Raw genomic sequence first — 17,627 nt, 5'->3', positions numbered from 1 at the left:
TTGCAAACTACTCATGAAAGAACCGACAATGTTAAGCAGTCTAATATGAAAATGTTGAGCACTAAATTTGAGAATCTAAGAATGCAAGATCCAGAGACAGTTGGTGAATTTTATGCTAAACTATGTGATCTACCGAATTAGACATTTTCCCTGAGAGAAGAATATTCCAACACCAAGTTGATCAGAAAAGTGTTGAGATATCTACTTGAGAGATTCTCTATCAGAGTCATGACAATTGAGGAAGCTAAAGACCTTAAGATCTTGCAAATAGATTTAGATGAAGCCAAATGAAGTAGAACCAAATGTGAGAGAAATACTGCTCTTCAAGTGGGAGAAGAAGTGCCAACTTCCAATTCCACTAGGATTGTGGAACTTCAAGAGCAAATTGCACTGCTCACTCTGAACTTCAACAAGGCTCTTAAGAAGTAGTCAAGGAGACTAAAGAAGTTTGAGGCCAACAAGTGTACCCAAAAACAGATTCAATAGGGTAGTCATCAAAGAAGAATCTTAAAAGGATAAAAAAAAATGTGTTTAATGTTATAAGTGTCAAGGATATGGTCACATCTAGACTAAATGTGCTAACACATTGAAGAATAAGAAGAATAAGAAGAAGGAATCATAATTGCTCCAGCAATTTCTTCAAATATTGAACAAAACTTCCATATAAAGAGCTATATTCTAGACTCACTAAGTAAACTTCAATTCATTCTAATATAATCAAATCAATTACCTTTAATAAATGGATACAAATTATTGACATAAATTTTCATAAAGCCATTTCAAATCATCTTTAAGATTCTTAACAAGAAATTTTATTTGATCAAATATTTTCTTCAATTATAATCTCAAGATTAACTGTTCAAAATCTTTAAAAATACAAGTGAATAACCAAAATGCATTAATCAAACATACCAAAAAAATAAAGTATCAACTATTTCTCATAGCTTACCCTAAAAACCATGAGCCAATTCTTTTTTTTTTTTTTTTCATTACCTTTTAAATAAAAAGAAACATATTTATTTGTAAGCAAGCATGATTAAGGAATATAAAACTGATTAAACATCACACAAAAGTATATAAAAAGAAACACTAATAAAAGATCCCTAAGACCTAACCAATTAAATACACGCACTCGTGTGAAATGTCAAGCCCCACCTCCAGCTGCTTAAAGATGAAGAAAATGGGTCAAACTGCTTTGGGAATTGGAAATATTTATGTATCAATAAACTACTTAAAAAGTTAATCCCCAAAGTCATTTGTTAATCCAAATTGAGGGAAATTACGTGATAAAGTGAATGGTTTAACAAAACTCTTTTCATTATTGTTTTCAAGAAAGAAAATTATATGTATTCATGGATTTTGAGTTTTGACATGTTCTTGTATCATCATCGCGTTTATATTAATTCTATGAATTCAGAAAATTATAAGTTTATTTACATTTGTTGGTAAATTATTATAGAAATTTTGATATTTATATATATTGGGTTCATATTATTTTTTATTTGTGCTGCGTTTTTTATAATTTATTTAGTAAATTAATTTAAAGAATAATTTGTGTATTTGTATTATGTTGTATTGTGTTTGAATTCCTCATTTTATGCTTTAATTGTCATAGTAATTTAATTTAGAGAAAATATTATATATTTATATAGTGTTTGTGTTATTTTTCACCTTTAAAAGTTATTTATTAAATTAGTTCATTTTCAATTATATTTCAGCTTAACTTTTAAATAAAAGTATAAATGCGTTTTAGTACGCTTGAACTCAAATCATTCTATACTAATAATAATATTGATTCCAACTAAACTTGAGAAGTTTATTAACTTTAAATGTAATTTACTTCTAAATATTTTAATCATTTATCTATTATTTTTTATGAAAAACTAATGAATTTTTTATTTATTTTAGAAATTTAATTTTAAAATTTAAAAGCAAAGGGACGGATATAGTAGAATGTAAGCTTTGTTTGTACTTATTTTCTTTTATGATCGAAAATAAGAAATAGCTTTGTTTCAAATTTTAGAGAACGATAATATCAATAATTAATGTAGAAATAATTTTGATACTTTTTCCTATAAAATATATATTTTTTGAAAATAATGACATTGTTGGTAACTTTTAGAAGATAATCAAATTTTTACTATTTAATTATTGGTATAGTTATTAGTTGGAATTTCAAACATTTCTTTTCATAGACTTGCAGCATGAAATGTAATAGTGATAAAATTGCTTGGAAAGTATATCTTTCGTCGGCAATGTATTTAATTTATATATTTTAATATTTTTAAACATTGATTAAAGATGGTGAAGAAATCTCTTCGATATCTCTTCATTTTAATATTAAACAAAATTCTTCTTCTCAAAAATTAAAATAATTTAATTCTTGAAAATTTTAAAAATAAGTAACTAAGAACAGTTAATACAATATTAATATTATTCGCTAATTGTATATAATTTTAACTAGTATAATAAATTTAATCTTTGATGATTATGATTTTTATGTAAATATTGATAAAATGTATAAATGTTGTGGGTTAAATTTGATAAATCAAAATTAAATTGACAAAATATATAATTTTAAAAACTAAATATGTTATAATACCGATAAAAACTATACATTGATGAAAAATATTACTATTATAATTAATTATCCTTAATTACTTAATTTTAAAATTAATAAAATTAAAAACTTCATTAAATGAACCAGAAAAATCGTTTAACCAAATATCAATTTCTTAACCTCATTTAAAATTAAAACAAAATTCTACTCGAATATATCAAATAATTATTGCATATGTTTATTTGTTTCGCCTCTCTATTTTTCGGCAAAACTTTAATAGCTCTACTTGTTTTACAATGAAAGTGCAAATAATTTGGAGATCAATGTTGACTTGCAGATTCTCAAGTCATATTCACTGAATTTGACTTCAAATCATGATGTTCCATCTAATTATTGATGTCTTAATTTGATAGAAATCTTGAAATCTATGAAAGGAGATGTACATGGAAACCAAGAAAAAATTATGGCACAAATACATTGAGGTGTCTTTTTAACGATCAAGTAAAAAAAATAGGGCACGAGAGGTTAGAAAGTAAGCTTGAATAACCCCTCAAAGTAAAAACTTAATTTATTGATTTATTAATGTTTTTACAATTTCTTTTTTCATGTTGTTATGATACTTACTATTATTGACTTACAATTTGAATGGGTCTAGATTGGATTCTACACGGTTTGCATATTGAACTCTTATATCAAGTTCGCACATTAGGCTCGCGCATCGAGCTCGCATGACGCTAAGTGTTATTGCACATGAGAATGTGCGATGTTGGTTTCGCACGTCACTACATAGGCGAACCCACATCGTATAAACACGTGTTAAGTCTAGAGTAGAATACGTATTGGCATGTATGAAACCTATTTAGGATATCACCTCAATTAAACTATACAAGCTTACCATTTAAAGAAGATAGAATAATACACTCAATAAATGTAAATTTAATATTCTATTGTGTTAGAATTGACTGACCCGAATCCTTATTTAAATAAAATACAATGGTGAAATAAAATAAAAGTAAAATCCATATAGAACTACACTTCTTTTATTTTATTTTAGAATAAAGTTTTTTAAACCATATTAAACTCCATCTACTTGATATTGATTAGAATAATGTGTTTTAATATTACTACACTTCTATTAAAATATGGCTTTACAAGTCTATAAATAGACATAATCTACTCATTTTGTAATCATTCCAATTCGACATAGTGAATTTTCTTCTCCTCTACCTGTGGTTTTTTCCCCAAAAGGGCTTCTACGTAAAAATCTGTGTGTTCTTTATTTTTTCTTTCTATTTTCTTTGCAATATTTGACATTACCAACATTCTATTTTTTTTCAAACTGGTATCAGAGCTTCTGATTGTTCATCTAAATCATGGTAATGACGTCTTTAAAGTTTGAAATTCTGCTATTAGATCTCAACACCAGATTCGCGTTGTGGCAGATAAAGTTACATGTAGTTCTTGCACAGATGGACTTAGAGGAAGCCCTGCTAGGGGTAGATAAGATACCTTCGACATTGACGAATGAGGAGAAGAAGCGTAAAGATCGAAAGGCGTTAACACAGTTACATCTGCATTTGTCTAACGAAATTTTACAGGATGTGATGAATGAGAAGACCGACATTGGATTATGGAAGAGGCTGGAACAAATATGTATGTCGAAAACTCTAACCAGCAAGCTGCATATGAAGCATTATCTTTATGCTCATCATCTTTATGCTCATCGTTTGGAGGAAGGTGTGTCTGTGCACGAACACTTAACAGTGTTTAAAGAAATTCTCTCAAACTTGGAAGCCATGGAGGTTCACTATGATAAGGAAGATCTAGGGTTGATTCTATTTTGTTCGTTGCTCCCGTCTTATTCAACCTTTAGAGACACAGTTTTATATAGCCGTGAGTCTCTCATAGTTGATGAGATTTATGAATCTTTGATCTCGTATGATAAGATGAAGCATCTTGTGGTTAAAATTGACTTCTAGAAAGAAGGTCTCATTGTTCGTGAGAGACAAGATCGGAATGCTGATGGTGATCATGGAAGGACACATGAATGGAATCCTTGCGGTAGCTCTAAGAGTAGATCGAAGTCTTCAAATAGAGGTAAAACTTATAACTTCTACAAGATGAAATGACACATTAAATCTGAGTGCTATAAGCTATATAATAAGATCAAAAGGGAGGCTGCGAATCAAAAGGGAAAACAACCAGAAAATTCCGATGAAGGTGATGTTGTAAAAGACTACAACGATGGTGAACTTCTAGTTGCTTCTATCAACAATTCTAAAGTGAGCAAGGAGTGAATCCTTAATTTAGGTTGCACCTTCCACATGAATCCCAATCGAGATTAGTTTATAACTTACGAAACAATGTCTGAAGGTGTTGTTTTTATGGAAAATAATGCTTCGTGTAAAATCGCAGGTGTTGGAATAATTAAAGTTCAGATGTTTGATAGAGTTGTAAGAACACTTAATGATGTATGATATGTTCCAGAATTGAAGAGAAATTTAATTTCGTTGAGTATTCTTGATTCAAAAGGTACAAATACACAACTGAAAATGGGGTTTTGAAGATTTCCAAAGGTTCCCTCGTTGTGATGAAAGGGAAGAGAAAGACTGTCAAGTTATATGTTCTGCAGGGTTCTACTGTTGCTGGTGATGTAGTTGTCACTTCTTTTTCCTTGTCAGATAATGATATTACTAAACTTTGGCATATGTGCCTAGGGCATATAAGTGAGAATGACATGGTAGAATTGAGTAAAATAGGACTTATTGATGGGTAAAGAATTTACAAACTAAAGTTTTGTAAGCACTGCGTTTTTAGGAAGCAAAGGAGAGTTCGATTCACTAGAGGAACCCATAACACGAAGGGAACATTGGAGTACATTCATTCTGATCTGTGGGGGCCATCCAAAGTTCCTTCAAAAGGTGGAGCTAATTAAATGCTAACTTTTATTAATGATTTTCCCAAAAAAGTTTGAAAAGTGATGTGTTTTTTGTATTTAAGTCTTGGAAAACTATGATTGAAAAACAAACGAGAAAATCATACAGACAATGGCTTAGAGTTCTATTCTGATGAGTTTAATAAACTGTGCAAGTCAGAAGAGATCGTGAGACACTTGACAGTTCGTCATACTCCACAGCAAAACGGCATTGCAGAACGAATGAACAAAATGATCATGGAGAAGGTTCGATGTATGTTATCAAATTCCAACTTACCAAAGTCATTTTGGGCCGAAGTAGCCTCTACTGCATGTTTTTTAATCAACCGATCTTCATCCGTTGCCATTGAGAAAAAGACTCTACAAGAGGTATGGTCTGGTAATCTTGTTGAATATTCTGATTTAAAGATCTTTGGGTGTCCTGCGTATGCTCATGTTGATAATGGAAAATCAAAACCAAGATCCATTAAATGTGTTTTTCTTGGTTATAAAGCTGATGTAAAAGGGTAAAGTTATGGTGTCATGAAAATAGAAAAGTTGTGATTAACAGAGATTTTTTTTTATAAAACTGCTATGCTACCTATCTTATCTCTTAAAGACTCTTCCAATAAAGAAAATCAAAAGTAGGTGGAGCATCAGATTAATTCAAAATCTACAACAGAGTCAACTTCTTAAGCCAGTACAAAAATTCATAATAGAGTTGCTTCTTCACTACAATACTCTATCGCAAAAAATAAAACTAAAAGAGAAATTAAACCTCTAAAGAAGTATGCTGAGGCTGATCTAGTTGCTTATGCTTTAAATGTGACTGAAGATATAGATGCGAACCAAAAGCCATCTAATTATTCTAAAGCGGTTAGCTGTGAAGACTCAGAGAACTGGATGTTTGCTATGCAAGAGGAGATGGAATCACTCCATAAAAATAGAACATGGGATCTTGTGAAACTTCCTAAAAGTAAAAGGGCTATTCACTGTAAATGGGCATTTAAAAAGAAAGAAGAGACTCTAGGAGTTGAATAACTCATATATAAAGCAAGGCTTGTTGCAAAGGGTTACAGTCAAATTTCAATAGTGGACTTCACAGATGTGTTCTCCCTAGTTGTGAAGCATAGTTCGATTCGAGCTTTGCTTGGTATTGTGGCCATGCATGATTTGGAGCTTGAGCAGTTAGATGTAAAAACTACATTTTTACCTGGAGAACTTGATGAGGATATTTACATGCAACAACTAGAGGGTTTTACAGTCTCAGAAAAAGAGGACTATGTTTGTTTACTGAAAAAGTCTCTTTACGGTTTGAAACAGTCACCAAGACAGTGGTACAAGATGTTTGATTCCTTTATAACTTCTTATAATTTCAAAAGAAGTAGCTTTGACAGTTGTGTTTACTTTAAGAAAAACAGTGATGGTTCTTTTGTGTATCTACTCCTTTATATTGATGACATATTGATAGCAGCGAAAGATAAATGAGATATAAGAAAGGTCAGAGCCCAACTAAATGAAGAATTTGAGATGAAAGATTTGGGACCATCAAAGAAGATACTTGGTATGGAGATTCTCAGAGATAAAAAGGTAAGTAAATTGTACCTAATTCAGAAAGGTTACATTGAGAAAGTACTTTGCAGGTTCAATATGCAAAGTGCTAAGCCTGTTAGTTCTCCTTTAGCAGTCCATTTCATACTTTCATCGGCTTTGTCTCCACAATCAGATGATGAGATTGAATACATGTCACATGTTCTATACTCTAGTGCAATGGGATCTTTTATGTATGCTATGGTTTGTTCACGTCCAGATTTATCATATGTAGTCAGTGCAGTTAGCAGATACATGGAGAATCCCGATAAAGAATATTGGAAAGTAGTTCAGTGGATTTTAAGATACTTGTGAGGTACTACTAATGTTTACTTACAGTTTGGAAGAACTAGAGATAGAGTCATTGGGTATGTTGATGCTAATTTTGTTAGAGACCTTGATAGAAGAAGATCTCTCACAGGTTATGTCTTTGCAATCGGAGGTTGTGCAATTAGTTGGAAAGCCACTTTGTAAACTACAGTCACTTTGTCCACCACTGAAGCTGAGTACATGGAAATTACTGAGGCTTGTAAAGAAGCCATTTGGTTAAATGGACTTTAGTGAACCTAATAAAGACCTTCAAATTAGTACAATATTTTGTGACAGTCAGAGTGCCATCTTCTTTACAAAAGATCAAATGTTTCATGAGAGAACACAACACATTGATGTTCGGTATCATTTTGTTTGTGATATTATTGCTCGTAGTGATATTGTTGTGAGCAAAATTAGTACTTATGAAAACCCTGTAGATATGATGGTTAAGCCACTTCCTATAACCAAGTTTGAGCATTACTTAGACTTGGTTGGTGTTCATTGTTGAAGTTAAACCCTTAAGGGATTTTATGGAAAAGGTGGAGAACTTGTTTGTTGAGAGTTCGCAATGAAGAACTTGTTCATTGAGAATTCATGTCAAGGTGGAGATTGTTAGAATTGAGTGACTCGGATCCTTATTTAAATAAAATAGAATGGTAAAATAAAATAAAAGTAAAATTTATATAGAACTACACTTCTTTTATTTTATTTTAGAATAAGGTTTTTTAAACCTTATTAAACTCCATCTATTTGATATTAATTAGAATAAGGTGTTTCAATATTACTACACTTCTATTAGAATATGGCTTTACAAGTCTATAAATAGACATAATCTACTCCTTTTGTAATTATTTCAATTCGACATAGTGAATTTTCTTCTTCTCTGCCCGTGGTTTTTTCCCCAAAAGGGTTTCTACTTGTATTTTTTTATTTTTTCTTTCTCTTTCCTTTGCGATATATTGTCATACCGACATTCTATTTTTTTTCAAAACTGGTATCAGAGCTTCCGTGTTGTTCATCTAAATCACAGTAATGACATCTTTAAAGTTTGAAATTCCGCTGTTGGATCGCAACACCAGATTTGCATTGTGACAAATAAAGTTGCAGGTAGTTCTTGCGCAAATGGACTTTAGAGGAAGCCTTGCTAGAGGTAGATAAGATGCCTTGGACATTGACGGAGGAAGAGAAGTAGCGCAAGGATCGAAAGGCATTAACATAGTTACATCTGCATTTGTCTAACAGAATTTTACAAGATGTGATGAATGAGAAGACCGCCGCTGGATTATGGAAGAGGCTGTAACAAATATGTATGTCAAAAACTCTAACCAGCAAGCTACATATGAAGCAGCGTCTTTATGCTCATCGTTTGGAGGAAGGTGCGTCTGTACACGAACACTTAACACTATTTAAAGAAATTCTCTCAAACTTGGTAGCCATGGAGGTTCAGTATTATAAGGGTTTCCACGTAAAAATCTGTGTGTTCTTTATTTTTCTCTCTTTTCTTTGCGATATATTGTCATTATCGACATTTTATTTTTTACATGTTGGTTATAAATATTTTTTGGTATATTATAAAATAAAAAGAAAAACATTTATGGCCGAGAGAAATAAATAAAGCTTTCGAAGCACATATTGCCTATTTCACTGTTTTTCTTCTTTGTGTGCGATTACCCTTTGATTGCAGACTAATGGTGACGATTTGGAGGAGGTTCTAGATATTTTTGAAAGCTACTTAAAGTTTTCACTTTGATGTATCCAAAAATGATGTTGGTCTATTTTTTTTTTATTTTGTCTATGTCCAACAACATACAAGAAGAAATATTATAAGATTTGAGGGACAAAAGAATAATGCGGAGGATAAAGAACAACGATTATTTTTCAGATCATATCATTTTATTGGTTTTTCTTGTTAAAATTAAAATATCTATTATCTGTAATAATAATTAATCTTCTTATTATAGATATTCTCCAAAATAAAAAACGATTCATCATGAAATAAATTTCATTTTCGTATAAACGCCCAATTTTATTTTGTCGATTTTAAATAATAATTGATGATAGAGATCATTGGGGCGAAGTTATCACGAAGGCTAAGAGAAGGATGAGTCGGTTTTAATTATGGGAAAATGCAATGAATGAAAGTGAAGTAGGAAATTTGGCAGTTTCCCAAGGAGCCTTGACTATATCCATTGCTAGGAAGAAATCTTCCCCTTGTCATTATCATTTATAATAAATGCAATAATGTCAGCTGTTATCCATTGCTTCCATTGTTTCACGGAAATTAATTTCTTTGGGATTGAACTTTTACTTCTTTCTTTGGATATACAAATAAAAATTATTAAAATTTAAATATAATATAATTTTATATATGATGGTATGATAATTAAGATGTTTATTAATTTAAGTATAGCTTGAGTTTAAGTAATTATTTTTTTAAATATTTTGAATACTAATTAAATAGCAAAATAATATCAAATAAAAAAAAGTTGGCATAATGGAAAATATTATAGTGGACCATAATCCTAATTAAATTGGCCGACTATTAGTTTTTGTGGTCCATATGCTTAAAATTAGCAAAAGTCGACGAGAGCCCACATGCAAATTTCAAACTAAATCTTAACGGCTAGTCCGAATTTGATAGTTACAACTCCTTCCATATTACGTCAATCCAAAAGATAGAATTTATTTATTTTTCTACAAGAAATTTCCATACCTTTCTCGGCCTTTTGTTGACTGAAATACGACAAGTGAAGTAGTTGAAAATGCTGAAAATGGAGTTTTAAAGATATTTTTTTTTTTTTACCATAGAGATGAATTAACAAATGAGTTACAAAACATCACTTCCCATGGCGTCGGTGAAAGACGAATCAATCCATGTGATGAATCTTTAGATTTGGTTCAGGGATGAACAAATGAATAAAAAGAAGAAAGAGGGAACAGAAATCGTATTGAGAAACTGAATACTTGAAATTCACTTTAGATTGGATTACAATTTATAAACATAAGCTATAAGCTCTCATGACAAACTAACTACTAATGAGTTGAAACTTAACCGCTTTACTAATAGATTCAACTTCCTGCTCACTATTGTATATTATCTAATATTCATCGTACTTTTTTCCTTCTTTCTAATACTCGGCATGGACTATGAGGATTACACAGTCTTGTTGGAACCTTCGGCTGTCCCATGTTCTGCAGGAATGTGTTTGGAATCTGCTGCCAACATTCAGTGTCTTGTGGGCTGTTTGAACGTATTGTTGAACGAGATCTTGCTCCAGTTGAAAGGCTGTATACTGGCATCTTTGACCATGTTCTTTGTGGGCCAAGCTAGCCGAATATCTGAGTGTTTGAAGTCCATTTTTTTAGTTTTTCTTTACTGGGCATTTGGATGATGGTTGACCATGTGCTATTTTAATGGTTAATTTGAATCTGGTTTCAGAAGACTTATCAAGACTTTATTCTCTGCCGTTGGTTTATATTTATAGTCGTGATTTACCTTGGTTTATTATCGATTTTGCTAGAAGATTGGATTAGTTTTCTTAAATGTATTTTTTCCCTTTCCAGCTTTCTTTTAGTAACCTGAATTGAATTTATTTTGTTTCACTGATTCTCAGAATGTATATGGGGTGTTATTGGGACTGTGATTGATTGTAATTCGGTGCTCTATTGGGGCTGTATCCTAGTTGTAAGGAGTGATTCAACTTTAGTCAGTAAAGATTTTTTATTGGATTATCGAATAATATTATACGAAACATAAAATTGTTATATCTGAATTACGTTAATAAAACTGATTTTACTTTCTTTATATTTTTGCTATTGTGTTACGGCTCACATCTTCATTTATTTTATTTTTTGTTGCAACAATGTTTAGAACCATCATTGTTACGTTACTGCTCACTATTTCTTTTTCAAGTCCAGCGGTTGTTGACAAAATCATTTAAAATAATTAGGTCATACAGTATCTGCATCCGAGGGATTTGAAAAATTGCTCCCAAGTCTTGCGAGCATATTCACACAATGGTTCCCTCAATCAGTTTGTAGTGTTCGAACTACTCAAGGAGAGTCCTGCATTCATACTTCAAGGTGAACAAGAGTGGGTTAGTCATCGTATGGATCCTAATAAGACTATTTACACTGATAGCATCAACCTCTTAGATATTCCAACATTTCTCGCAAGTGTAAGGGTATCCTTAAGTGTTCATAGCTCGACTTGGGACACTTGAGGTATAGAGATATTTTAGTAAGCACCCATCGACTATCACTTACGAGCATGCCAACTCCCAGTCTACCAGGATTGACAAGAGCTGACCCATCTATGTTTAATTTGTTCCACCCTTGCTTGAGGAGGCGACTGCTACTTTATGCTAATAATCGTGGGGAGCGGCCAATATCATGGAGATTGAGAAACAACAAAATGTTCAATGCACCAACAGCAGCCCAATCTCCCAATGCATCTCTAACTTGTTTGAAGGACTCCGACCTTTTGTGATCTGACTTTCCTTAAGATTCGTTTTGAGTCTTGTTGAAGTATAAGAGCATCATTCATGGTCGTGAACCTAACGAATTCGAATCTCTTTTTAGGAATAAAAGCATCAATGATTTTCTCATGGTACTGGAAAATCATCTAAAGACCCTTTGGATGCATCATTTCAGGTAAATTATGAACGAAGAGTGTTACCCATCCTACGTTACCAGAGAAGTTTTGATGAGACACCCATTTTGGATTTTAATCCTTTATACTCAAAGAAATGCTACGGTTAAACGAGTTTCGAAGGGTCTGAAAATTGGAAATTGGCTTGGTGTTTTGCTACTGTTAATTGTTCTATTATATAATATCTTCTCTTTCTTAATAAAAATTACAGGCCTTGGTAAGAAATTTTTTAAAGCTAATTCAAGCATTATATCCAATCAATTTAAACATAATTAAAGACAAATATTTATTTATTTGAATAATTATAATTCAAACTATTTTTAGCAAATACAATAATTTGAAATAATAAAATATACAATAAAGCATTTTAATCAATTTTTTAAGAAAAAAAGGGTAGAATTGCTTTATAATTGAAACTTTATTATTAAAATTAATCGTTAAAGCTATTTTGAAATAATTAAAATAATCATTTAAACCTCTAATGGGGAATTGCAATAAGTTAAATCTTTAATTGAAAGTTAGTAATTAATTCAACCTTTAAAATATAATTTTCAGTTGAAGTCCCTAAACAACCGTTGAGTGATAATGTGACAATTGGCATAGAAAAATGATAATGTGGCATTTGCTGCGAAGGCTTCATTATTTTTAATTATTTTAAAAATATTTAATTGACTTTTTTTATTATTTTACGAGAATTTAATTGATTTTTAAATTAGAAATTATATAAAATTATTAAAAATAATTTAAAACTCTAAAAAGTATTGAAATTATATAAAAAGTATTAAAATGATAAAAAATTTATAAAATTTATAACATTTAATAATAACAAAAACCAAATTAGGCCTTTTTTTTTTAAAAGATTCATAATTAATTTGCAGCTTCTTCTTAGATAATATAGGATTGTTTACTCTTTTAACTAACAACATAAAATTAAAGCCTACACTTAATTTTTAAAAATTAAAAATAAAACTTTGTACAAAATAAAACATTCTAAACTCTTATATAAATATTATCGTTCTAAAAAAATTCAATAAAATAGAAAGACAAACTTATACATGTAATAACATCGTAATATTTTATATATAGATATTAAAATATAAAAATATTATGTGTAAGTTTAATATATATAATATTTTATATAGAGAGTTTATTTGTATTAGTAAATATTTTTAACATTCTACTTACCATTCTTACAAATATAGTTTTCTTTTTAAATAGAATTTATAGTATGTAGTTGAATATAAAAAATCGTAAAAATGAAATTGTTCCAATATTCATGGAATCAAAATATAAGTTGAGCTAAGCAAGCTTTTATACTCTCATGTACGACTTTACCAAACTCAGACCAGTCATCATCTGTCGAATTAAGAGCTGTTGAAACTTCTTAAGCATCAATATAAATGAATATTGGTGCTGCCACTTTTGTAAGAATGGTAAGCAGAATGTTAAAATATCACAAATTTTTTACTAATATAAATAAATTCTTATTATTATATAAATTTATTTAATTTTAATAGAATCAAAATTCTTATTTATAAATATAAAATATTGAAAATAGCCAATTCGGTATCAATATTATATTTGTCAAATAAAATGATTGATTTATTTAATTATCAATTAATTATTATTTTAAAAAGTATTAAAAAATCCAAATTCTTATAATAAAATATCATGTAATGTATTGAACTTAAAATTACTCTTTATTATTACTATTATTATTACAACTTTTGCTAAAAAAACTCTAATTATTATGAGTTGGGATTGTTTTGTTATTTGCGTTTTACCGATACCCGAATTAATGATGGAAAAGGTAAACTAATTATCAAAATTACAATTTACACAACAAAATTAGAAGCACTCAATTAACCTCACTCACCAAAATAAATCCCAACCTCACTATGTTAGTAAGTTGGTAAATGTTGTTTCAATTAGTTTGAAGAAAATGGTTGATTAGTCTCTTTAAACCCTCCAAAATAACTAAAAAAGAAGCTCGTTTAGCCATCCGAAATCTCCTCTTTGCTACCCATTTTTGCAAATCTTTTTTTTTTGTTTATATCCCATTCTTTTCCTCTTAGTTTTCCCCTACATTCTTTCATCCCTTTTTTAGCAGATTGCTTTGAAGAGAGTATGATTGCTCTTCTTGAAGATCCAATACTATTGTCAATGTTTTAAGTGAGTTTTGATTCATTTATATATGTTTCTACTGTATTCAGAGCTCAACGGAGATTTTAGGTAAATTCCCTTAGTTTTTACCTTAATTTTGTACCTCACGAAGCCAATTCTGATTCAGAATATGGGAAGTGGTCATGAATTTAATGAAGAAGGAGAAGGAAGCAGCAGGCACTATTTGACAGATTATGAAGTTAATTTGAACGAAATTAAACCATTGTCAAGCCATGGAAGTTCAGACTCTTATTCCTCATCAGGATCAGGTTCATCTCAGGACCTTTTTGATTTCCTTGGAAACAATGACTCCAATGATGATCATACCGGGAAATCCGAACTCAAATCACCAAAAAAGGTTCGTGTTTCGTTTGCGAGTTCAACCGATAAGCAAGAAAAGCAAGTCTACGTACCGAATAGGATACCGTCTTCGGTTTTCAGTGGGAAGCCTGCAACGCCCATGGATTGGAGCACTGCTTCAAATGAATCATTGTTCAGCATTCATGTGGGAAATGGCAGCTTCTCAAAGGATCAGTTCTTTATGTTATACAAGTCTGGAGAATTGACCAAGTTAGACGAGCAAATCATTGCTCAAAAGAACGTGTTACCGTCTCTGAAAGAGTTGGATGATATAGCTGCAATGGATGAAAATACAGCCAAAGATTCAGGAAATGAGGCTACAGTGGCCAAAACCAATGAAGTTGCAGAAGACCTTAGCCATAGCGAGCTGAAGATGGCTGAGGCTGAGGTTCAAAGTTCAGTTGGCAATTCTCCAATTGTGGATCATAGTGCAGCTGTTGGCAATCTTAGCCTGAAAAAGAAACCTACCGCAGAAGTGAAAAATTTGCCTATGAATTGCATGTCCAGCCTTTCTGAGGACAGCAATATCAGCATTTCCTTTACCTTCCCTGTGTAAGTTCTAATTCTTTCTCCTTTCATCTTATGTCCATAGTTACATGCTTTCGTTTTTCTCTAGTAGAAAATAGGTTAAGCTCGGTTCGTGTCACTTTCCAATCTAGCTAATTTCAGTACTTGAAAAGATTTCTGATGCGGGCTTATCATCTCCTTTAGCCACCAAAAGCATTACATTGACCTGTTTTCGGTTTCATTTCAGGTTGACAGCCACTGATGGTGGAAGATTGAGCTCCGTTTATGCTGACCAAAACATTAAGGGATCACACCAGCAGCAGCAACCACTGCCCCAGCAGCCGCTGGAGGAGGAGAAGAACGAATTTACAGAGGAAAAGGAGGCACAAAGCCCGGTTTCACCCCAAACTGGTTCGAGTCGAATCTGGTTTTCCTGGTTTTCTTGCTGCCGATGTTCTTGAACTTTCCACACAGTTTTTTGTCTATGAAATTTGACCAGCTTCCTGTCGCAGCAAGTGGAGGCAAATTTCTGTTTAAGAATATTGGTCTAGTTTTATACAGTTTCTTGGTGTAATATAATGTGAATGTTTTATCAATGTCGTTTACAAAGGATTGAAATTATATAGTTTGAAAAAAATAAAGCTGGGAATAATTGATAAGTCTTTTGACAGAATAAGAAAAAATGATTTTGATACCCACTCAAAGTGTTAGCACCGTCAATCAATTAGTGTACATATTTTCAATTAGGAAAAAGTTTACTCGGAAGGTTTCTATGATTTAAGAAACATAATTTTAATGTTTATTTCGTAATAATTAGATCTGTTACTGAAAAATATATTTAGAGTGTTTTCTTGACTGTTTAGTTCTCACCACTGTTTTTGTCAATTTTTCATTGGTTTGGTCTATATCTCCATTCCCCCCCTTGTGGGCTTTTATCTCCATTGTTTTCCGTTTATCTCTCCATCGGAGTTAAAAGGTTTGAGATTGGCTTTTGTGGAGTCCTGGGTCCTTTCCTCTCTTGGTGGCTTCGAGTTTTTCTCTCCATCTAGCCATGTTTTCGCTTCCTATCACTATAACCACGTCTCATTCTTGTATGAGTTTTGCTTAGTTTTGGGGACTCTCTACCTCTTTGTTCCATCCCATTTTTGAGGCATTTTTGAGGCTAGGGGTGGAAGAGAGATTGGGACTTTGAAGCTGCTCATGGATCCTGATGTCTCTTTTTCTCTAATTGAAGGCATCAATGATAAAAGGACGGAGTTTAAACCTATTAGTCAATGAATGTAATTACAGAATTTAAGTTCAGTTTCAGCTTTCAAGAGCATGTGTGCTTAGATAAGAAGAAAAGAAGAAGAGAAATCTAGAGCAGAAAGGTCAAGAGAGGAAGAAAATTCATTCAAAATCATCCATAACTGCTTACTGTCCTAGCCATGCTAAAAAGGCAAAAAAAGGAAGTTATAGAAGTTTCGGTTAAAGAATTGTTACATGATAGTTGTTAACCCTTAGCCCCAAAACTCACCGTTTCATTAAACAGAAAACACAACACTCTTAATCCTCCTTTAAAACACACCATTTTAGTAGCATTTTTAATTTAAAATGTAGTGTTGAGCTAGCCAACTTTAACTGTCCTTTTCTACTGCTAATTCTTTCCATAACAAATACTCCCCTACTCGAGATATCCTTGTCATCAATGATCAAAAGCATGAAACTTCTTCTGCCATTCCTGGAGAGATTCCCACTTGCATCTTCAAGAAATATGTTAGTCCATTCAACTAGTACTTCAATGAAGTCTGGTTACCCCTTCGAACCATGCATCTATCAATGATGCGAGATGGCTCCTCAAGCTTAGCTCCATCAAGACCAACTATAGGTAAGACCGTTGTACCGGTTGCTTCCCAACATGTTGCTTGAGTTGAGAGACATGGAAGGTGGTATGAATGCGAGACCCCAGAGGTAATTCGAGTTTATAGGCCACTTTTCTCACTTTTGCTTCAACAACAAGAGGCCCAAAAAACTTAGGAGACAATTTTTGGTTCAACACCTTCTTGACTGTGTGTTGTCTGCACAACTATAGCTTAAGGTATAACAGCTACCCAACTTGGAATGTTCTATCGCTTCTCCTACGATATACAAGCTGTTTCATCCTATCTTGGGTCTTCTTAACATGAAACTAAAGGAGTTGTTTTGCTGCTTTACGCTGCTGCAAGCTTCTATTAACATAGGCAACTGTTGAAGACCCAGCTAGATAAGGTACATAATGGGGAGGTGACTGTCCATATAAGGTTTCATAGTGTGTAGTTTGTATACCTAAGTGGAACGTGGAGTTGTACCATCATTCAGCTAGGGATAACCAAAAGAACCAATCCCCTGGTCTCTCACCAGTCAGACACCACAGGTAACTCTCTCAGCACCTATTGAGGACTTCTTTTTGCCCATCACTCTCAGAGTGGTAGGTAATGGACATGTGCAATCACGTGCCAAGCTTTTTAAAAAGCTCCTTCCAAAATTGACTGATAAAAATCTTGTTCCAATCAGACACCAAAGATTTAGGAAGACCGTATATCTTATAGATC

At 32.0% G+C, this 17,627-nt stretch overlaps 1 protein-coding gene across 2 annotated transcripts; it reads left to right on the top strand.

The window, feature by feature from the left end:
• Window positions 1–13,870: 13,870 nt before the first annotated feature.
• LOC108482618 (uncharacterized) lies at window positions 13,871–15,755 on the top strand. 2 transcript variants are annotated; one of them, XM_053027261.1, is made up of 3 exons: window positions 13,871–14,199; window positions 14,318–15,102; window positions 15,305–15,755. In XM_053027261.1, the coding sequence occupies exons 2-3, from the start codon at window positions 14,321–14,323 to the stop codon at window positions 15,516–15,518; spliced, it is 996 nt and encodes a 331-aa protein (XP_052883221.1). In that variant the 5' UTR covers window positions 13,871–14,199; window positions 14,318–14,320; the 3' UTR covers window positions 15,519–15,755. The 2 variants fall into 2 exon arrangements, with proteins under 2 accessions (XP_052883221.1, XP_017641233.1); XM_017785744.2 differs by having other exon boundaries at window positions 13,871–15,102.
• Window positions 15,756–17,627: the final 1,872 nt, after the last annotated feature.

This window comes from Gossypium arboreum, chromosome 4, assembly GCF_025698485.1.
Source record: "Gossypium arboreum isolate Shixiya-1 chromosome 4, ASM2569848v2, whole genome shotgun sequence".
Classification (NCBI taxonomy): domain Eukaryota; kingdom Viridiplantae; phylum Streptophyta; class Magnoliopsida; order Malvales; family Malvaceae; genus Gossypium; species Gossypium arboreum.
Note: the sequence above shows the minus strand (reverse complement) of the source record. Positions and strands in the feature narration are given on the sequence as shown.